At 39.7% G+C, this 20996-nt stretch overlaps 1 protein-coding gene across 2 annotated transcripts in view; it reads right to left on the bottom strand.

The window, feature by feature from the left end:
- otofa (otoferlin a) overlaps positions 1–20996 on the bottom strand; it is a 118844-nt gene that overhangs the window by 82217 nt on the left and 15631 nt on the right. For both annotated transcript variants that reach the window (XM_034699475.1, XM_034699474.1), the window contains exon 3: positions 932–1020. In XM_034699475.1, coding sequence (XP_034555366.1) covers positions 932–1020 — 89 coding nt within the window. The remainder of the gene's footprint in view (positions 1–931; positions 1021–20996) is intronic.

Raw genomic sequence — 20996 nt, 5'->3', positions numbered from 1 at the left:
CATAAATTAAAACAAGCATGTGCATAGAATCTATTACCACCCACGTACACAAAGACACAAGCATACAGACCTTAATGACCGTGTGGGTGACATAATGTGTCCTCAATCTGGACAAATCAAACGGGTGCACATATAAAATCAGCAGCTGTAATGATGGGATTGGATTTGTTTCAGACACCAGAGACAAAAAAGATTTCCTCAGACACCAACCACACTAGGTTTTTTCAGATCATGACACATCAGCCAGGAGGGGTGCAGGGCAGAATTCACCTCGAGGGAGAAGAAGTAAATCAAGAAAGAGAAAAAGATAACAAGCAGGAAGAGGAAAGGGAAATTACTTGATGAACCAGCTCCTGCATGGCGTTATCACAGTAATTTCTTTCAAGTACTTAGAATGCTGAACAGGGCGCTTGAGGAAGGTTTAAGTATCAGTGCATGCCCAAGAGCACATCAGTCTTTACTGTAAGAGCTACTGTAAGAGTTGAAGGATCTACTTCAGCAAAATCACAGACCCTTGTCAAGCATCTATTATAAAAACACTGTGATAATGACCGCACATTTGACATGTTATCTCATATATACCCTGTTTGTATTCAGGATCTGACAGTATGGAGAGTGTAAGCTGACAAATGTGTCCATTACTGAGGATCTAATGCGGTTTCATTACCTCCAGCTTTGTGGTTTGCAGCCTGTTACACACACAATTGAGTCAATTTAGAACAAGCTCTCAGGGAGTACAAGCTTACTCTCCTTAATCTGAAGAACATGCACAGTGTGACAGCATCAATTGGTCACGGGCTGTGACAGGAAAGCAGATGACTGTGAAACCACAAACAGTTTACTCTGAAGCCATGTTGGGGAAAGTAGAGTAAATGGGAAAGTACAGTAAATGTGGTGTACTGTACAGCAGGGGGGCCGTATCACAACTTACCTGTTGGAAAAGACTTTGCTGTAGTTGAACACTTGAATCTCCAGCATCTCGTTTCCATCCAGCTTGCTGGCGATGGGCCATCGAAATATCTGGGAGAAAGGAAAATCAGAACATAATGTGTTTTAGTGATAGATTATCAGTAGTCAAGGAGGCTGATAACCGATATTTGGAGCCGATATTCATTTGCAGTAAAAGGGGAAATATTGGCGTCAAAATTTTGAATAATACAAACTCCAACACTTAACTTTGTTTAAATGCCTTTAAGCATATGTTTATTATTCAGCTTTTCAGATTTGAAACATGTTCAAATTTGGGTTTTTTTTATCTTAAGGCGGGTACATGACTGGACAAGCCAGAACCTCCTTCAGTTAAACAAAGAAAAAACTGAAATGATTGTTTTTAGAGCCAAGGAAGAAAGGTTAAAGGTTACTGCTCAGCTCCAATCGGCATAAGACAATTACAAAGTCAGCCTACTATCACCTTAAGAATATATCAGGGATTGGACTTAGGACTTAGGACTTATGCCGTCGTCTTATGTCTAGTGCACACCACAGACTATAAGATCAGAAGAGAGAGATCTTGTGCGATCTGTCTTTTGTTGTCATCAAGTGTGTGGTCTCTAAATGTGTGAAGGTTTGAAGAATCCTGTAATGTGTGCCAGCCTTTAGACAATAGACATCTTTGTTTTAAAATTCTAACAAAAAGTGCAGGGAGCTCCCAGGCTCAGCAGCATGTCTTGTAAAGTTCAATGAAAACTTAAAGGGGACATATCATGCTTTTTTCATCAATATATATTGGTCTAAGAGGTCCCAAAAACATGTATTTAAAGTTTATGCTCAAAAAAACACTTTGAAATCAGATTTTGGCATGCCTGAAAAGTCCTTTTCTTCATTCCTCATCAGAACACTCTGTTTTCCCTCTGACCACGCCCCCTCCGGAAGTGGATGTGCCTCGGCTCTCCAGCACGTTGATCTAATGTTTACATGTTGGCTGAATATACACGGCTGCTCAGAGATCGCGTTACTTCAACCCTCTGAATCTGATCCTGACGGAGAGGCGCCTGTAGCAGGACCTTTCTGAAGGATTGGTCATAGATTTAGTGTTTCTTGTTGTTTTATTTATCAGTATGTAGACGTGTGTCTTGGTACACAGCTACGAGCATGTAGCTATGTGGCTATGCTAACTAGCGCTAGCACTTATCCATGATAAATCATCCACTAGATCTTCAAATCTGCAGACGTGGGGAGTAAACCCGACCTCTGCCAGAAAGGCAGCGGGACCTTTTATGAAGGATTGGTCACAGATTTAGTGTTTCTTGTTGTTTTATTTGTCAGTATGTCGACGTGTGTCTTGGTACACAGCTACAGCTACAGCTATGAACATATAGCTATGTGGCTATGCTAATTAGCGCTAGCACTTATCCATGACAAATAAAAATCATCCACTATATCTTCAAATCTGCAGACGTGGGGAGTAAAACCGACCTTTGCGTTTATTAAGAAAGCCTACAACTAGCATGCCTCCCTCCTAAGCTCCTTGTTAGCACACATTTGTGCAGGTAATGAAAAACGGGGGAGGGATTCAGTATTATTTTATACAGTCTATGGGCTGAACAAGCTCCGAGCTCTGACTCCGTGACAGACCGGATATTGTTGTTACGTAACAAAAACACGGAAGTCTGAAACGGCTCGTTTCACACACATTTACAGAAAGGTGTAGAAATCAAAACAGGGGCAGAATGGATTTTTTTCATTCTTGGGGGGTTTGTAGACATGCCAGGGACACATATTTCAGGTAAAGAACCATTAAAAAGTCAATTTTGCATGATATGTCACCTTTAAACAAATAGACAGCTCCCTAAAGTTTTCTTCAGTTAATAAGCTGCAGACCTGAACAGCTGATCAATGCGCTGCAGGCGGTAAAGCATGTCTGTGTTGTGTCTGTAAATAGTGCAAAAAACGAACAGGCATTCTGGCGGCACATTAAAGTGCTGTAAAAAATCCAAGTGGAGTGAACACCTAAACAGAAGTGAGTGCTCGGGTCGGAATCTTTCAAAATTAGCTAAATCATGTGGAAGAAATGACACCTGTCTGCAGAAACCGTAGCCTAGGTTGTGTTCCATTTCTCCCTGCAGTTTATCATTGGCTGATTGGCTGTTACTCCTGCTGTGGGTGGGACAATCCTGGAGACAGAGTAGTGACAGCAGGCCGGCTGCATTAGAGCCAAAATAACCCAGTTTTAAAGTGATCTCTTATTGGCCGTCGGATATAAAAAAGGCCGATGACGATATACGTCGAAATTCTGAATATCGGCCCGACCGATCATCCTTAATTTCTTTACAACAACGTAGCCTGATTTTTATTTAGCACTTGATTTATCTGCTGTCTTATTGGATTGTCAAAAGAGCGTAAAAGGGAACTGAAGGTCACATTTCCCAGAATACGAAAGAACGTCTTCATGTCGCATCTTTTATCCTACAAAAGAAATCTACCAGAGGAAAAATCGCCAATAACAACTTCCACAGATTTTCTGGATTTCACTTCTTAACAAATAATCTACAGATTAATTTTCAGTAGTTAAAAGAAAGTTACTTGATTTGACTGCTGCTCGAAGTGCCATCGCTACATCTCTATAAAGCAACCCTTTTTTGTTTTTGTTGACTTCTCAGAGATCACATGTGACTAAAGCATGACTGGTGTGACGACCCCCCCCCCCCCCCCCTTTGCCTGCATGTCTTTTTGTGTTCCAGTCTCCATGTGTTTCCTCGGGCTTGCAGGTATCTGGAGATGGCATGTGGATGGAGCTGGGAGGGGTAGTTTGAGTTACCTGCCCTGCTGGGTGGGGCCTGCAGAAGATATAAAAGGCCTTGCCTTTCTCTCAGCTGGGGCTGCTACTCCTTCCTCATCCTGTCTGTCTTGGTTTGGAGCATGCATCACCACCATCACACAACATCTTTATTCATCCACACATAACAGACATCACTGATTACTCAGATACCGATATATCACATGATTATTTGAAGAGAGACCTATAGGTTTAAGAAATATTACTTTTGAAAGTTTTATCTGTATGTGGCCTCCCTTCTTGTTACCAGCCTTGAGCCAGGTGGTAACACTGGTCACAGCTGTCGACTTCTTGGATCAAGTATGATCTGCATGTCTGTGGCGGACCCCTCTCTCCAAAAGAGTGCTCTGCCGGCTTTTGAGATGAGGTTGCCTGCTTTTATCAGTCTGTTATCTGCACCTGTTTGCTGAGCCGGTAGGTGGGAGCTCATACTCCGAGTTCTTTGGGGTTTTTTTAGTTCCTTTTCACACTTTTGACTGGTCAATTGAGCTGTGTGGGAGTTTTGTATGAACGCCTTTCAAAAGTGCAATAGTGTCATAACTTCCCATCACCATGGCAGCAAGAAGACACCAGAATAGCCTGACTATGGGGTGCAAATAGCGAGCGGTAAAAAAAAATGAACCCCTTAATTTCACTTTCACTGCACTTGAAGTTTCAAGTACTGTCATTTATCGATGAGTTATATACTGCCGTACAGCAAATCAATGCCTGCTCTTTAGCCTGTTACATATCAAATCCCAGTCTCAAAACAAATAACTTTGACAAGTTCTAACAGTAAAAGCAGCATAAATAAGATCACTCAAATATCTTGATTTTTTTATTCTGGGCAGCCGATGGGACCCACCTTCAAAATCAGAGGCTGCACAATGGAATATGTTGGATTGAAATGTTCTTCCTGTCTGTGGAATATCTGTAGAGAATTAAGTTTTGATTGATGTGTTAAAAGAATCAGAGGTACACCTTCCAGCATGTCTCTTGTGAAGTATTAAATTACAGATTAATCTAGTTTGATAGAAAGCTGGATTTTGACTAGAAGCAGCCTTCAGGGTGAAAACTGAAGTCAAAGTCTAAGTGCCAAAAAACTGCATTTCCCACTTTGCCCCTCAATGCTGGTTCCAAAAGTGAGTCAATTACAATAAGGGCTATATTAAAAGTGCCCAGTTGTCAACACATTTTCAGCCTGATATGAATGACAGTTTGGAACTGAGGGCACATTTACACATCAATGACAACAAGAAGGGGGCTGAATTATTATGTAACTCTTCTGTCCGAGTTATTCTGGGCTTTAAAGTGGTGCAAATAAGTAGTGTGGAGTAGACTGAGTGACAGATGGGGGCTGATAGCTGTGATTTTATCGCTTCGCTTGACCTCTTAGCTGCTTGTGGTGTTGGTGCCTTTTCCAAAAATGTTCTCTCTAATCATGGACATATGGACTGCTGCTATGGGGTAAATTCAATAGCAGACAATTCTATAAGTCTGTGCTCCTGCTTTTCTGGTGAGTGAAATACCAAAATGAAAATGTAAGCGCTGATATTGATCTTTTTTTCTATTCTAACTTTAAGGAGCATATTAGCTTGTGCAGTGGGATTACTGTTTCCATGCGAAGAAGTCAGCAAGCCATAGTAGTTAGAGGACATCCTCTTTTTGGTCCAATGGGTAAAAATAAAATCTTCTTATCTTCAAACACAAAAAGAAATCTGATTCTGTATAACACTGGAAAATACTATACCAGCTTTGTGATAACCTAATCTATTCCAACCTAATGCTCCTCTTAAACTTCACCCTCACCCAGTTTACAAACTAATGGGTTAAACCAATGGCTATGTCCACATTTTAAAATCTACAATATGGCCATTACAGAGCTCTCCTGTGCCAGGAAGCACTGTGACTGTGGAGTTAATGTTGGTTGTATGATACCTGGCTCTTCTAGTCAGCATGTTGAAGCAAACACCAAACCCTAAATGGCTGCCACAGGCTCACCTGTCAGTGTCTGTGAGTGTGTGTGAATGTGGATCATATTAGGTCATGAGGAGCAGGCACCTTACATACTGTCAGTTTCTAGTGAGGTGCATTTACCATTTGATTGATTTTAACGACTCTTTAATGAAATCACAAAGTTTACAAACATGATGAATCCATGGTTTGACTCACATTCAGCAAATCACCTCTGAGCCCTTTTCCCAGCACAACAGCATCTTGGGAAAGAGGCCGTGTCAGGGTGGGGGGTTTCAAAGGTGATTTAAAACTCATTGCCCCCCTGCTGATGTTGGCCTCTCCATGAGGGAAACACTGCAGGCTGTGAGGCAAGCTATCCATCAGGATGGTCTCATTACAAAATCCCGGGGTTCCCACCTGCTCTCAAGACCTGCCTTCACCGATCTGCTGACATGTGTGTGTGCATTGCATTAAAGCATCACTCTGAGCTCTCTGCCCCGAGGCCCTGCAGTCTGTGGTTTCTCTTTCCCCAGACTTCAGTCAAGCAGGACCAGCAGCGCTTGCCTCTTTCTTGTCAGATTCAGCCGTGTGATGGCTGCTGGCTGGAGTGATGGCTAATACAGCCATAACACATCTCTATCAACTTAATATTCCTTCAGTGTGTTTGAATGACCCATAAGAAAGATGAGAAAGAAGCCCCAGCATGGTGTTAATGGTTCGTGGATGACACAGCACACAGCTAATAGAGGGAATGGCAGCTAATATACACATACCAGAGCAAAGCAGGAGCTGCAGCTTAAATGATACATGCACAGCACTGCAAACATGATTGTTTTCTTTATCTAGCTCTGTAAAGCCACATTAAGTTTCCCAGAGTGAAAAAATAGCCTAATGCATCCTAAATTGCTATGTATGTTTTTCTTTTTTCTCTCTCATTACACACAAACACAAATTGTAATATTCTGCTTGCATTCATCTTAACCGCTTGTCACCATTCTCTGCTACACTGTACAAGACTCCTTATCTGTACAGTGACACACTCACAGGGATCCACAACATGAAGGAGTAAGCTGTTTATGATGCTTACGCCTTCACAGCCAGCATAACAGACAAAAGTGCTTACAGTGGTTTAAATACCCACACAGTGCACGCAAATCGGAGGTAGAGAATCCAGTAAAATGGGGAGGTGGAGAGGTTTAGTGTGCTTCAGATGTGGACCACTTTTTAAAAAACAAATAGATTTCTGTTACAGGATGTCAGTCACACAGTACCTTCATAATTGGCTGCTGCATGTTTGACTTCCAGCCGAGATGTAGACCTAGAGTTTCACTGAGCTCTGCCCGGCGTCCAACGTTCTCAACGCTGCCATAGCCAGACTCCAGACAAACCACCAGAGTGCCCTCTTCCTGATCTCCAGGGACTTCAACCACTTATTTTCTACATAGCTTATTCTGTCTTCTGTACATACTTTTATTATAATTATTTTCATTGTATTTGTATTTATATCTTATTAATTACTTCTTCTTTTAATATTATTTGATATTCTTAATTATTGTGTATAGGAGCACCTTTAATGACTGAATTTCCCCCAAGGATAAATAAAGTATTTCTGATTCTGATTCTGATTATTTATCTAAAGGCAAGGCAAGGCAAGACAAGGCAGCTTTATTTGTATAGCACATTTCATACACGAGGGCAACTCAATGTGCTTTACATTAAAACATTAAAAGCATTGGAGACATTCAGACAGGCAAGAACACAATTACAATGACAAATATGATAAAACAGAAAAACCAGGGGTTTCCAAACTTTTCAGTCCGTGACCCCCAAAATAAAGGTGCCAAAGTCTCGTGACCCCCACTGTCCCTCAAAGTGATTTAATGTGGCTTCATTTAGCTAATCTGCAGAAAATGACCCTACCTATATGAGCATGTGGCTGTGTTTCCTATGCCGTTATGATGAATCTACTGCAACTGATGTTTTTGATAATTAACTGTTCACTAGCCCTAAATTTAGCAGTCATCTGGCAAAAAGAAAGGCAGAAAACTCATTACATTTTCAATTTTCAAAGTTTTGTTTCAAGTTTAGGAACTGTTTTTGTCTATAATTTTTACTGTAATGGGTAAAATCTACTATTTTTAGATAACTTAGAAAAAAAAAACATTCTGAAAGACATCTCAGGACCCCCCATTTGTGCCTTGCAACCCCCCAGGGTGTCCCGACCCACACTTTGGGAACCCCTGATCTAAACAGTACAACAGACATTACTACCAGATATGATGATTTGAGGCTATTTTTTTGTCCAGATTTCATATTTTAATCTGCTGTATCCACACAGCATAAAGACAAACACATTAAGAAACACAATGCTATGCTACATTAACCCACTGCATGGCTGCAGGCACTTGTATGAAACACACAGGCGGGAAGTTATGGACAAAATGGCAAAGCACATCAAGGCCTTATGTTTGAGTCAGTGTTGCCTTGGTTACTTCAACAAAAATCTTTATGGGGTTAACGTATTGCAAGTCATACGATAATCTTAAAAGGCGATAGATAAAGTTTGATGGATTAACTCATTATAATACCAGGCTGTGGTATTGTTTGGAGAGTGTGGTGTGGCCTTTAGGCTACAGATAGATTGGCCAAAGTCAATATTTAATGCAGGAGAGCGATAAAGCACGAAGTCTTGGATACTTCTTCATGTGGTTTTTAGATCACTTGTCTTCTATAATTGAAATGTTAAAAAATAAAAGGTTTAATGAATAATGGAAACCCTGAAAAACAAGTCTAAAGAGGCAAGAAAAAGTAATTCATAATTGATTAATGCGCTTCTGATTTCTGTAGTGACGGAATGTTTCATCAGTATGTGAAAGACGATATTAACTCCTTTTTCACTTTTTGCTACTGCAGCAAAATAAAAAGTATAAAAAGGGCAAAGTCATAGTCTTCACACCACTTTAAGGGTCATCTCAACAATTGAGCACCACTCTTTTGTTAATGTGGGAGACTTTGCCAGAAACAATTGTGGAAAAAACGGGAACAATTGATGCAGCAGAGGTTAAGTTTTTCAGACTGCAGCTTCCTCTGATGGGCGATGATCCAAAAAACTTGGTTACTGCACTTCCTACAGTGAAGCTCAATACTGTCTCCCATTCTTCCTGCCAAGAAAATGCCCATGTTTTTTAAACTCCTCAGTTCTTCTTCTTAAAAAAACAACAACCCACAAAACAATAAAGCTGCACTATTGATAACATCCAACCAAAAGCCAAAATATTAATGCTATTTCACTTGATTACAATGCCCCACTTTAGTCCACTGGAATCATATGATGGTTGATGAAAGTTTGATCCTCCCAAACACACACACACGCACGCACGCACGCACGCACCCACCCACTCACACACTCACCCACACACACACACACACACACACACACACATACATACATACATACACACACACACACACGATTTCATTTCTGATGGGAACTCTTTTCAGGTCTGTGTGGGCATGTGCACACTTCAGTTAGCTTTGATGTACCTCTAATGACGCAGCCTAAAATTTGCTTTCAATTAGTTTCTATGTGGAACAAGGCGAGTTCAGCTAGTTCAGAGAGAGAGCGAGAGAGAGAAGGGGGTAGGGATGACCTCATTCAGAATTATAGTGTTTGTTTGTTACCTGGTTCAAGAAATTCATGGTGCAATATTAAAAGTAATAGAGATTGAATGATGGTGTTTGGATCATAGACCGTGTAAAATATGAATGTAGTATCCGTGACGTCACCCATCTGTTTCTGAAGCGCTGTTTTGAGGCCAATCGGCAGCGGCAGCCATATTGCTGCTGTTGAGCGATTGTGACGTAAAGAGGCGGGCTTTGAGCCTCCTAGCCAACAGCTACAGTGTTCCCGCAGTTAGCTGCGCCTCTCATTGAAAGAATCGTAATCTAAATATCTTCGAAATTGCCACGTTATGAAAAAAATTCACCCCCTGTACAGTGTGTGCCGATCGAGAAATGAGCTATCCAGACTACACTCGTCTTTTGTACCAGGCTGTAAACATGTTTATTTCTGCTGTAAAGATCGTCTTTTTTGAATTGGTGTGTATGTGGTTTCCGGTGCTTCCGGAGCCAGCCTCAAGCGGATCCTCGATGAACTGCAGTTTTTAGCACTTCCGCGTTGGACTCATATTTTTAGACCGGAGGTTGCCGCTTGGTGTCAATACAGCACATTGAGGGACATTCACAAAGGTTAATGATGGTGAAGTACTAGATAAAGCTCTTCATACTACAGTATGCTGTCATGTTGTGGACTACTTTTGTTTGTCTGCTAGCCTAGCTCGCTAAGTGTTCACAACCTTGTGCAAACCATACATGAATGTTTCTGCAGATGATAGCTCAAGCTTAGAAAAGTGAAAATAGCTCCACCCAACAGCAGAGGTTACATCAGTTACAATTAGAAGAGGTGGGAGAAAGTCATTTTTTTGCAAGTCTCAAGTAAGTCTCAAGTCTCTAATCCCAAGTCTCGAGTCAAGTCCCAAGTAAAGATGTGCAAGTCCAAGTCAAGTCTCAAGACGAGTCGAGTCAAGTCTGAAGTCATCGGCTTTAAATTTTCGAGTCCTCACAAGTCATAAGCAGTGTTTACCAAATAAAATGTAATTTTAACAATGTAACAATCTATTAAATTTGACAAATACAATGAATGCATTTTGAATTGTTTTATTTTTTAAATAAAATAAAACCAGTATGACAAGACTTAGTCACAGAAAAAGAGAAAATGGTCTTCATTTGGTGTTTACATTGACTTTTTGAAAGAGGTAGAAAACTCAAATAAGACCAGTACGAGCGACATAACTTAATCGCACAGAAGAAGAGTGCTGACAGCATTCAGGATATAATCAGTGCTAAGCGGTGCAACAACAAATGAACTTCTGGAGACGTACAGTCATTTGAACTCATCTAATGTTGAAAATCTCAAGTATTTTCAAGTCATCACACTAAAGTCCAAGTCAAGTCCTGAGTCATTGATGCCAAAGTCCAAGTCGAGTTGGAAGTCTTTGATGATATTGTAAAGTCGAGTCCAAAGTCATCAAAATTGTGACTCAAGTCTGACTTGAGTTCAAGTCCTGTGACTCTGACAATTAGTGATATTAGTGATAATGACATCATCCACAAGGTTGTGATGAACATTTAAAAAAAACAATATGTGAGTATGAAGTTTCATAGTGCTCTTATTTTCTACACTTTGAATCTGTGCACAGTCGAGACTTAGAGCTGTCAAGCAGACACTCAAGTAGGAGTTTCAAACACTGACTGACGTAAAAGTGCTGCAATGCGCCTTCTCTTCTGACTCGCTGGATCAAAATGTATCCTTGCTTGTGAAGATAAAGGAATATGTGATCGTAATCTCCACTGCATTACTACAGAGAGAGAGAGAAAAAAAAAGACCTGGTCTTATTTTAGATCCTCCTCTCTGTATATCCCAATCCTGTTAAGCACACACATTACCACTCCCCCCCCACCCCACCTCCTGCACTGTATGATGCACTAATTGGCGAAGTGAGACCGCTTGTTATGAATTGACAGGTATGATCTCTCTCTAACAGGAAGCCCTTAGGCCACATCGGCCAATCAGAGGGGCTAAATGCTCCGCTGAAGAGCAGCTATTATGTGGTGTGATCCTACGCGGAAGCATTGTGGCGAGCAGATGGATGACCAGGGCGTCCTCAGTTTCCCCTGCTCACCATCCTTTGATATCTCATGACTGTTGCCATGGACACAGAGCATGAAAACACCTCTGTGATTAACTATGAACAATATGCTCCATGTTTTGATGCTCACTCACTGGAAGGGTTTGAGGAAACATGATATATTTACAATGAGAGCATTCTTTATGCACTGTGTATTCTTCTGTGTGGAGTTTAAAGGCTTGTTGTAATCTTGTGATGACGCAGGCTTTGGATGGATTCTGCTGGCTTAGATGTTTTCTTTAAAGGAAGAAAGAGATAAGGGTCGACTGCAGAGAGAGGCAGAATAAGCTTCTTCTCATTACAGTCGGCTCCTTACACTATATAATATTTAGGATTGTCTGAAAAGAGTTTCTATTCTCAGAAAGTCCACATCTTCAACCTTCAATTATTTAACACTGGAACTTCACTCACCCACATGAAATACTCTTTCATAATTCTGCTTCTTTGTCTCATCTTTCTTTCTCTTTTCGTCAGATGAAGTTTGGTTTTAATGACAGAACAGGTTTTTCTTTTTGAATCTTCTTTAAAGTTCTTACTTTGGTGATATTCATCTTCTGAAGAAGAAAAAAAAAACAGGCTTCAGCACATTTGATGGCCCTGAGTTAAATTATTTAAATTCACACCTCCAGATAAGTCAAGTGAAAAACTGCTGATGCTAGCCTCTCTTTTTGTGGGTGCACTGATATTGAGCATAAACAGAGAAGAGATACTGCATCTATATGTTGTGTCATGCTTTAGTGTAAATAACACAGCTAGAAGATTGGTTTAGATTAAGATCACACAGTATTATAACTTTAGACATTACAAATCACCTACAGTTAATTATGCATTTTGTACAGAATTTACTTCTTCTACGATTTAAAACTGAGGTTTTTTTCAGCACAGTTTAGTTCTTTATTTTCACTGGATTGCATCATGTTGTAGCTAGTTTGCATTGTGTCCAACAATACTGCCCAGACAGTAGTTAAACCTTAATTGTATTCCCTTTAAAGCGCCTGTGAGGAACTTTATGTTTGTTTTGATTTTTGGCGCCCCCTGTGTTAATTTATCTAAAAAAACAAACAAACGCTTTCTTTTAACAAGCAAATGTATCACTTACTATGAATATTTATTGTTGATATTTTTTAAAAGTCTGTTTCTTTATTTTTGTTGTTATAACTATTGTTTTTTTTACCTTTTGCAATTATTAATTTTCTTAAATATTAACCGATTTACACTGAATGCAACACTTGTTTTCGCTCCCATTTTTCATGAGCTAAACTCAAAGATCTGAGACTTTTTCAATGTCACAAAAGGCCTATTTCTATCAAATATTGTTCACAAATGTATCTAAATCTGTTAGTGAAAACCTAAAAATCAGGTTGTTGATTGTGGCCTGTGGAATATTTGTCCACTCCTGTGCAAAGTTGCTGGTTATTGGCAGGAACTGGAATACGCTGTCACATACGTCGATCCAGAGCGTCCCAAACATGCTCAATGGGTGACATGTCCAGTGAGTATGCTGGCCATGCAAGAACTGGGATGTTTTCAGCTTCCAGGAATCTTGTACAGACCCTTATACTTATCATGCTGCAACATGAGGTGATGGTCGTGGATGAATGGCACAACAACAGGCCTCACGATCTTGTCACGGTATCTCTGTGCATTCAAAATGCCATCCATTAAATGCACATGTGTTCGTTGTCCATGAAATATGCTTGACCATACCAAAACCCCACCGCCACCATGGGCCACTCGATTCACAACACTGACATCAGTAAACCGCTCACCTACACGTCACCATACACGCTGTCTGCCACCTGCCCTGTACAGTGAAAACCGGGATTCATCCGTGAAGAGAATACCTCCCAAAGGTGCCACAGTTACCTTGATCTTCTGTATATAATGTGTAAAAATTCAAATAAACAGATCTTTAAAAAAAATAAATAATAAAAAGTCTGTTTCTTCAGCGCTTTTGACACCTACCCCCTTACAATGGTTACATGTGTTAAGAGTCACAATATAGAAATAAACATTCTAGTTGTTAGTGGTCTCGTTTGCTTTTAAAGGTTGTAATAACCCATGACTGTTAATTTCAGTCTTTTTCATGCTTTAATTACTCAAAAAAATTAAGAAAGAGAACTCTTTGTGGTTAATTTTTGTGGCTTTTAGGTTTGTCTGACTTTGATCTCTCTTTAAAGTCAATTTGCATATCATTGCGTTTTATCATTTGTTTTTTCTCTTCCTTCTTTTATCACTAATTTGTTCATTGAGGCTGTTTTTGTTATTTTTTGTGTCTTTGAAGTCTATGTTGGCTATTGTTGCTGTTTTATGCAAGCCTCATTTCTTTGTCTTTTCACAGTTGTTTCATCTCGCCATTCTGTAGTCTCTTTGTAGTCAACAAGGGTCACTGGGTCTTATAGCCTGGTACAATGATTCTCAACTTTAGGGTCCAGACCTCAATGGGGTTGCCAGATGGTTGTGGATAAAAAATGAAATCATAAACGAGATAATCTATTTTTAATGGGTAAGTAGTTTTTAAATTACATTACATTGCCTGTACCATTGACATATTTTGTTTTAGTGCTATTTTAGACTGACAGTGTGTTCCCTGTGTAAAGGCTGCAGATGATATCTCTGACCATCACACAGGCTGTGCCTAACCCTAACCTGTTTAGCTGTGGTTCATATTTGCTAGTCATACCTTTGTATTTGTACCTCTGTTATTAAAATGCAGCACTGTTAGTCAAATTGAGGTGTTTCTATATTGTGCTGTTGGCTCTTGTATAGACAGTCTGAATCCTGTTACATAAACTATGTGGATATGCATGTCTGGTGATCTTAATGAGACAGCATTGCTGATAAGCTGGTTTTGCAGAGAAACTCAATCTGTTCAAATTCACAGGCAATGCATCATGCCCACTCTATCACCCTCTGCAAAACCACCACCATCACAACCCAACACAGTCCCAATTTACTTTTCCTTAATGGGTTGTCCATCCCTGTTTTTGCTCTCAGCCCTGCGGTTTGTGAGATGTCACTTTATCTGTAAATTTGAATGTTTCTGAATTCTCAGTCTACTTATCTGCTTTTATAAATGCCTTTGCTCTAAATCAAATCCAGTCAAAAGCTAATGATAGTTTTCATATTTTCAGTTTCAACTAAAGTGTGGCTAGGAAAGAAGAATCATCAATAATTATAGTAACTTTTTTAAAAGGTTATTACTAATCAATAAAGTTGAATCAACAAACAAGTTGATGGATATTTCACTTGGAACTCTTCCTCCTCTTTTGAAACTGAGAGGCAGTGTAGACAGTTGGAAGACTTTTTAACCAGTTTACTCGCTGCAATCTAATTGTGTTACAAGCTGGACTCTAATAAACTGCAACAAGTGACTCCTCTATTTTCAGCTGTTCAAGTCCAGATGGTGCAGAAATAATGAACAATGCATCTGTCAAGTCTGCTGCTCCACAGCTCCTTAAAAACAGAAAGTTTTGTGGTGGGTAGCGTTAACACCTCAGTTTAAAACTTTTCTGCTGAGATTGTTTTTCTCGCTTTAAACAGTTCCTTCTGTTCTTCGGGTGCCTACTCATCCAAACATGTTGCTCCACAAATGGTAAGACAAAGTTGTGGGTGAGTGAAAAGTAATATTTTATTAAAAATCAAGAGCTTGTGGAGAAGGAAGTCTGCATTTAAGGATGATAAGAGTTATTGCTAGAGCAGAGCTTCTCAGCACAAAGCCTCTTAAACACAATACTGCACGACTGTATTAAAGCTGGGGTTGGTAATCAGATTTAGGTACACTTTTTGTTATACTGGTTAAAAATGATCTTTATGTCTCGATGGCAATAAATACATAATGTGTTCTTAAAAAAGAGCGGAAAAAAAAGCCGCTATCTGCAGCCGGAGTAAACCTGTGAAAACACCAACCAATCACAGTCATTAGGGTCCAATTTATGAAACCAATCAAATCCCGCCCTGCCGTTCTGCCCGCCTCTTGCACGTACATTTCCCTGGTGTTCACTCCCCGTCCCCTGCCACTGCTTCCCCTGACTCTATTTACTGCCCTCTCGCCCGACCTCAGGCCTGTCCCCTCTGACCCGATGAGGTGCTTTGCTCAGGACTGTAGTCCGGATCAGAGTCTAAAAAGCTCTCACCACGGGGGCTCTGACAAGCAAAAGAATTAATGACATTCAGTAAGTCCTACAGAAAATGTAGATGTATTGTAGCGTCCGTCCGGACGCTGTAGGGATGACGAGCCGATTCGTGGACACGTTGAGCTTTACTAACCGGTCACTGTCGGCCGTGATCACGCCAACCAACAAAACAACAATCAATGTTTGAATGAATGAAAAACTCCTCCTCTTGTCTCTCCTCTCTCCCGCTCGCTGTGAGTTGTGAGTACTAATAATAGCCATGTTTGTTTGTGTTTTTAACTTTCACGAGGACCGGTTTTGAATAATTCACGATCATATGGTCGTGAATCAGCTGCACTCGTGCATGTGAGCGGGGGCGTCGTTTTGGAGGAGCTCTGAGGGGAGGGGGGGAGGGGTTAGACGGAGTCCTGAGGATGTTTACCCTGCCTATAAAATTAATCTTTATGACTTGATTCAATCTCTTCCTCCAGCATCATGTAGAAAGAAATCAGTATCATTCTTTAGTTTCAAAACGAAATGCTAATTATCAGATGCTAGTATGATGACATGCTTAACTATTTTTTTTTCGTCTAACCTTTATTTAACCAGGCAGTCCCATTGAGGTTGAAATCTCTTACTCAAGAGAGGCCTGGCCAAGGAAGCAGCCTCAGAGAGTTACAAACATAAAAAGAACTACAAAAACAACACAAAGAGGACAAATCACAGCAGTCAATATATGATGATGAACATGGCAAATTATGTTTGTCATTCCTTTAAATGGTTTTGCTCCTTCATGAGCTACAAGGTCACCTATAACTGGGTTATTTCAAAACTAGGATTAAGGATCATCTGACCAGTGCGTGCACATGTTTTACTGCTGAACGCTTCTAATTTATTTATTGATGTATTGGATACTTGTAATTGTCTGGTGTTTGTCTTGTTCTGTGTGTGACAGCTAAAATAGTTACAAATAAATGCTAATATACAAATAGAATTTATTTAGATATTATGTTAGTATTGTTAGTTTGAGTAGCCATGTTAGCACCCAACTGAAAGAAGTGCTGCCGAAAACAACTTTGCTAAGCTCCTTAAATGCTGTAGAGTTTCGGTATTGCTGCTCAATGGTTTGTGCACCAGATGTAAAAAAAAACACAAAAAAACATTGACTTAACAGAAATCTATGTTAAGTCACATTTATATTACTTGTATCCTCATTCTCTTTGTGCATTTGATGTTCCAACCAAATAATATCTAATGAAAAAGAGCATTGGCTGCTTTTCATTCTTTTCCTGCTGCAGTGTTTAGCTTTGTGTCACTCTTGAGAGGGACTCCTTAAAGGAGAACAGATACAAGCTGATGCACATGGGTACCCACAGAAACGACAAGCCAGATATGAGAGCTTTTATATGTTTTTTTTCCTCTGAAGACTTAAACAACAAAGTACAGATTCCCTACGGAAATTGTGCTATTGTTTTGCATAATAAACCCACTGCATGTGTCTCAGTATATTCTTCTGCTCTGTCATTCTAAAACTCGTATTCAAGCATTAAAACAAAATGATGTAATGGTAATTTCTATACATTAAAAGCACCAACCCTGTGTTCAACCGGCCTTATTACGGCTGCTAGAATTTCTTTTTTCAGCGTTCCTCCAACTCAAAGGAGCAAAGAAAATAGTCTGCACAGATCATCATTTATTCAGTGTACTCAGAGATGGGAAAGTACCTCCCTTGAGCAGTCCTGAATCTAAAAATGGAGAAGTTTCTATACTTTTTTTTAATCCAGCAATATATCTGCTTATGTCTACCCAAGAAGCAACTCCTACTGCTCTTTTTTTTACTGGTCATTAAATTATCAGCTGAAATATGATCTTCAGAGGTGATCACCCTACTGCATATACACATCTGTAAGAGTATTTTATTCTCAGGCGGCTCACTTGATATCAATCCTTTACTACTGGCTAAGATGAATATTAGTTTAAAAACCTCACCCTGATAGTGATATGCTCTCATATAACAGATATACCTTACTCAAACCCAATAACTTCCTAAACATGATTATGAGGGGAAGTTTTGTGAAGAAATGACCTCACTGTAGTTTCTTCTTCCTCTCTTAGGTCACCATTCAGACAGACAGAGTCCTGATCAGGCTGATAAGCTGGCTCTAGTGAGGCACTGAAGAACATCAGTTGTAATACAATTATACACCTATTTCAACAACAAATTATTTTCCTATTCTATTAGTCTCTATTGCCGGATATGTTTTGTCAGATAATTATGTTAATCAGCTGGTTGTTAAAGTATTTCACTGTTTGTGTACTGAAGTCATCCAGAGCTGGTTTAAGGAGCAGAAGACTTGGATGATAATAATAATAATAATAATAATAATAATAATAATAATAATAATAATAATAATAATAATAATAATAATAATAATAATAATAATGATAACAATAATAATAATAATAAACTTTATAAATAAAGTTTATTATTATTATTACTTTTACATTTTTTTAATGTATTTAAAGGCACTCAATGCTTTAAATACATAAAACAAATGTAAAAGTAAAATTTTTTGTTTTATACGTTAGCAGCAAGATTAATTGCAGCATTTTTAAACATGGCAGATGCCTTCATTAAAGAAGGAACCCTGATGATCTTACAGTTTGTTTACAAGTGTTGAAGATTGCTATAAAAAAAGATGTGCAGAGCAAAAGCTCGGTGTAGCCTGATAAAATGCCTCAGTGTTGATGAGCAATGAGTCAGAAGTCTCAGGGTTACAGAGTTAGAAATATGTGAACCGACTAACCTACAGCAGCCCGCTTATTATCTCTGCTGAGGTTAGCAGCCTGAGACGACAGTAGCTTCTACTATCATAACACATCCCAATATGTGCTGAGCTGACTGAGTTTGTTGCCAGTTTTTAATAAGGAAGTAGAATGCAAGCTATAAAAGCTCCACTATCTCAGGTTTAGTTGCATGACAATGTTGCAAACCAGTAATTCTAAATTGGTGCAGTATCCTTTAAAGATATTTACTCATTATGGTAATCATCCTGTAACCTTAAGCTGCAGTAACAACAACCTAAAAAAGTCATGGTATTTCAAATTAAGACTCTCATTAAAAAGTCAGACCGGGCACTTAGCACACCTTAGGGCTGCAGCAGCTGGGAGCAAGTGGAGAAGGAATATTCTTGCATTCATTATGTTTGCATAATAATCCCAACGCCTTGTCTGCATAGTTCAGATTTCCTGGCATGTTGTCTGAAAACTAAACAAACAAATTATTAATGAATTCGTGCATGTGCCTTGTTGTTGCGCTCACTGACATGGATGCTTTATTTAGAACCATACTCAGTTACCCCTGTAGCCACATACAGTAGCTGCAGCGCTCTGCTCTGTGCTCCAGTTATGTCTTACTAGTGTGGGGGAAGCCCTGGTGTACTGCAGCTAAAAGCCAAGTCCCACCATTGGATGAATAATGAATACAGATCCCCCAACCAGTCTATCTGCACACCAGTTCAAAGGCGTCCTACTAGTCCATGCATAAAGCAACAAGACACACAGCTCTATGCTAATGGCCCTCAACTCCAGGGGCTGGACAGAGTTTACTGAGCCATGCAAATGTTCCAGTGCCAAGGATGAAGACGCCATGATGAGGACGTGATGAGGAGCTGTTTAAGTGTTTGTGGCAGGGTGGGGGTGGCCAGCAAAGCAGTACATGTATTTCAGGGGCACCAGCAGCGTCCAGTGCACACAACCGCATAAAGACGCACACACACATACACAAACTCAGGGACTACTGGAAGCACAAGTCGTCCCAAGGGATGGCTGAACATTTTATTGATGCTGAGTGATGCTAACGACCTCGCTGGCACTACAGGACTGGGACATGAACACTGGGTGAGGCTGTCACACGAGATCACATATCATTGCCAGCCTTCCAGTCATGTATCCTTTGCTGCAGAGGGGCCTTAATGGTAATAACATGCATCATTATCAATGATGTTTGTAGGTGCACATCCTGCATGTGTGGCTTACTGTAATACCAAAGGAGGCCATCAACTCACATTCAGGGCCCTACATTTATATCCTAGCATAAATAACAGATATTTGTTGCACACATAAAAATAAACAAGAAAGAGACCCCAGCTGAGAAATAAAAACCCACAAGTTTTCACCTGTTTATTATATATAGTTATATTTTTTATATATATATATAACCAACAAACATAAACAAGACCACTTGGGAAAAAAATGTCAATTTCATTATTGAAATTTTCAATTCCTGTAACCCCTGTGAGGGGGTAGGTGTCAGATGAGATGATTTACAGCATGGCAAAGAAAAACACAATTTTGACTTTCTCCACAACAAATGTTTACAGTGAGAGAAACATGCAACTGTTAAAAAAGCAAGAGGAGCTCTATGTCAGAAAACACGGCTTGCACTCAGACCTGACAATACATGCAGAAATCGAGGGTATCACTTTGTCCACAGGGGGCGCAAAATCAATACAAACGAAAAACTTCCTCACAGGAGCTTTAACTGTTTTATCTCAAAATAAAAACAATCACTTTTTCCTCAAGTAGCAAAGTAGAATCACATTTGTTTGTAAATTATCTGTATTTTTTTCTGTATACCAAAGTGTATGCCATGCAAGGTCAAAACAAAATGAACTTTCAGACACTGATTAACAATGTCAACCAAGTGGCGACCTCCGGTCTCAAACTATGAAGCCCATGCGGAATTAACTGCAATTCATCGAGAATCCGCTTGAGGCTGGCTGCAGAAACACCGGAAACCACATAGACACCAATTCAAAAAAGACGATCTTTGCAGCATTAATAAACATGTTTACAGCCTGGTTCAAAAAATGACTTGGCTCCACGTAGCAAATTTCTCTATCCGCACACACTGTACGGGGGTGAATTTCTTTCTAATAAGACGGTTCGGAAGATATTAAGATTACAAGTTTTTGCCCACATGACTAACTTACCTGACAGGCGGGAACACATAGCTGTTGGCTAAGAGGCTCAAACTCTGCCTCTTTACGTCACACTATGCCTGGTTGAGTTCCGCATTTCCAATATGGCTGCCACCACCAATTGGCTTCAAAACAGCTCTCATGAACAGATGGGTGATGTCACGGTTACTACGTCCATTATTTATACAGTCTATGATGTTAACTCATAATTAAATAACATTATAGAAAGTGATCAATTTTAAATGTTTATTTAGAGCAGCACAAATTTTCAGTCCATAACTTGTAAAAGATGTAAATATGGATTGCCCAGTACAGTTTAAGTATTTATTCTGAAGACTGCTGTGTAATACTGTCAAGGCTCCTGTGAGGAACTTTCTGCTTCTCTCCATTTTGGCGCCCCCTGTGGTCAAAGCGGTTCATCTTACATCTTTGCTCATTGTCT

Source organism: Notolabrus celidotus, chromosome 13 (genome assembly GCF_009762535.1).
Source record: "Notolabrus celidotus isolate fNotCel1 chromosome 13, fNotCel1.pri, whole genome shotgun sequence".
In the NCBI taxonomy this organism is placed as follows: domain Eukaryota; kingdom Metazoa; phylum Chordata; class Actinopteri; order Labriformes; family Labridae; genus Notolabrus; species Notolabrus celidotus.
Note: the sequence above shows the minus strand (reverse complement) of the source record. Positions and strands in the feature narration are given on the sequence as shown.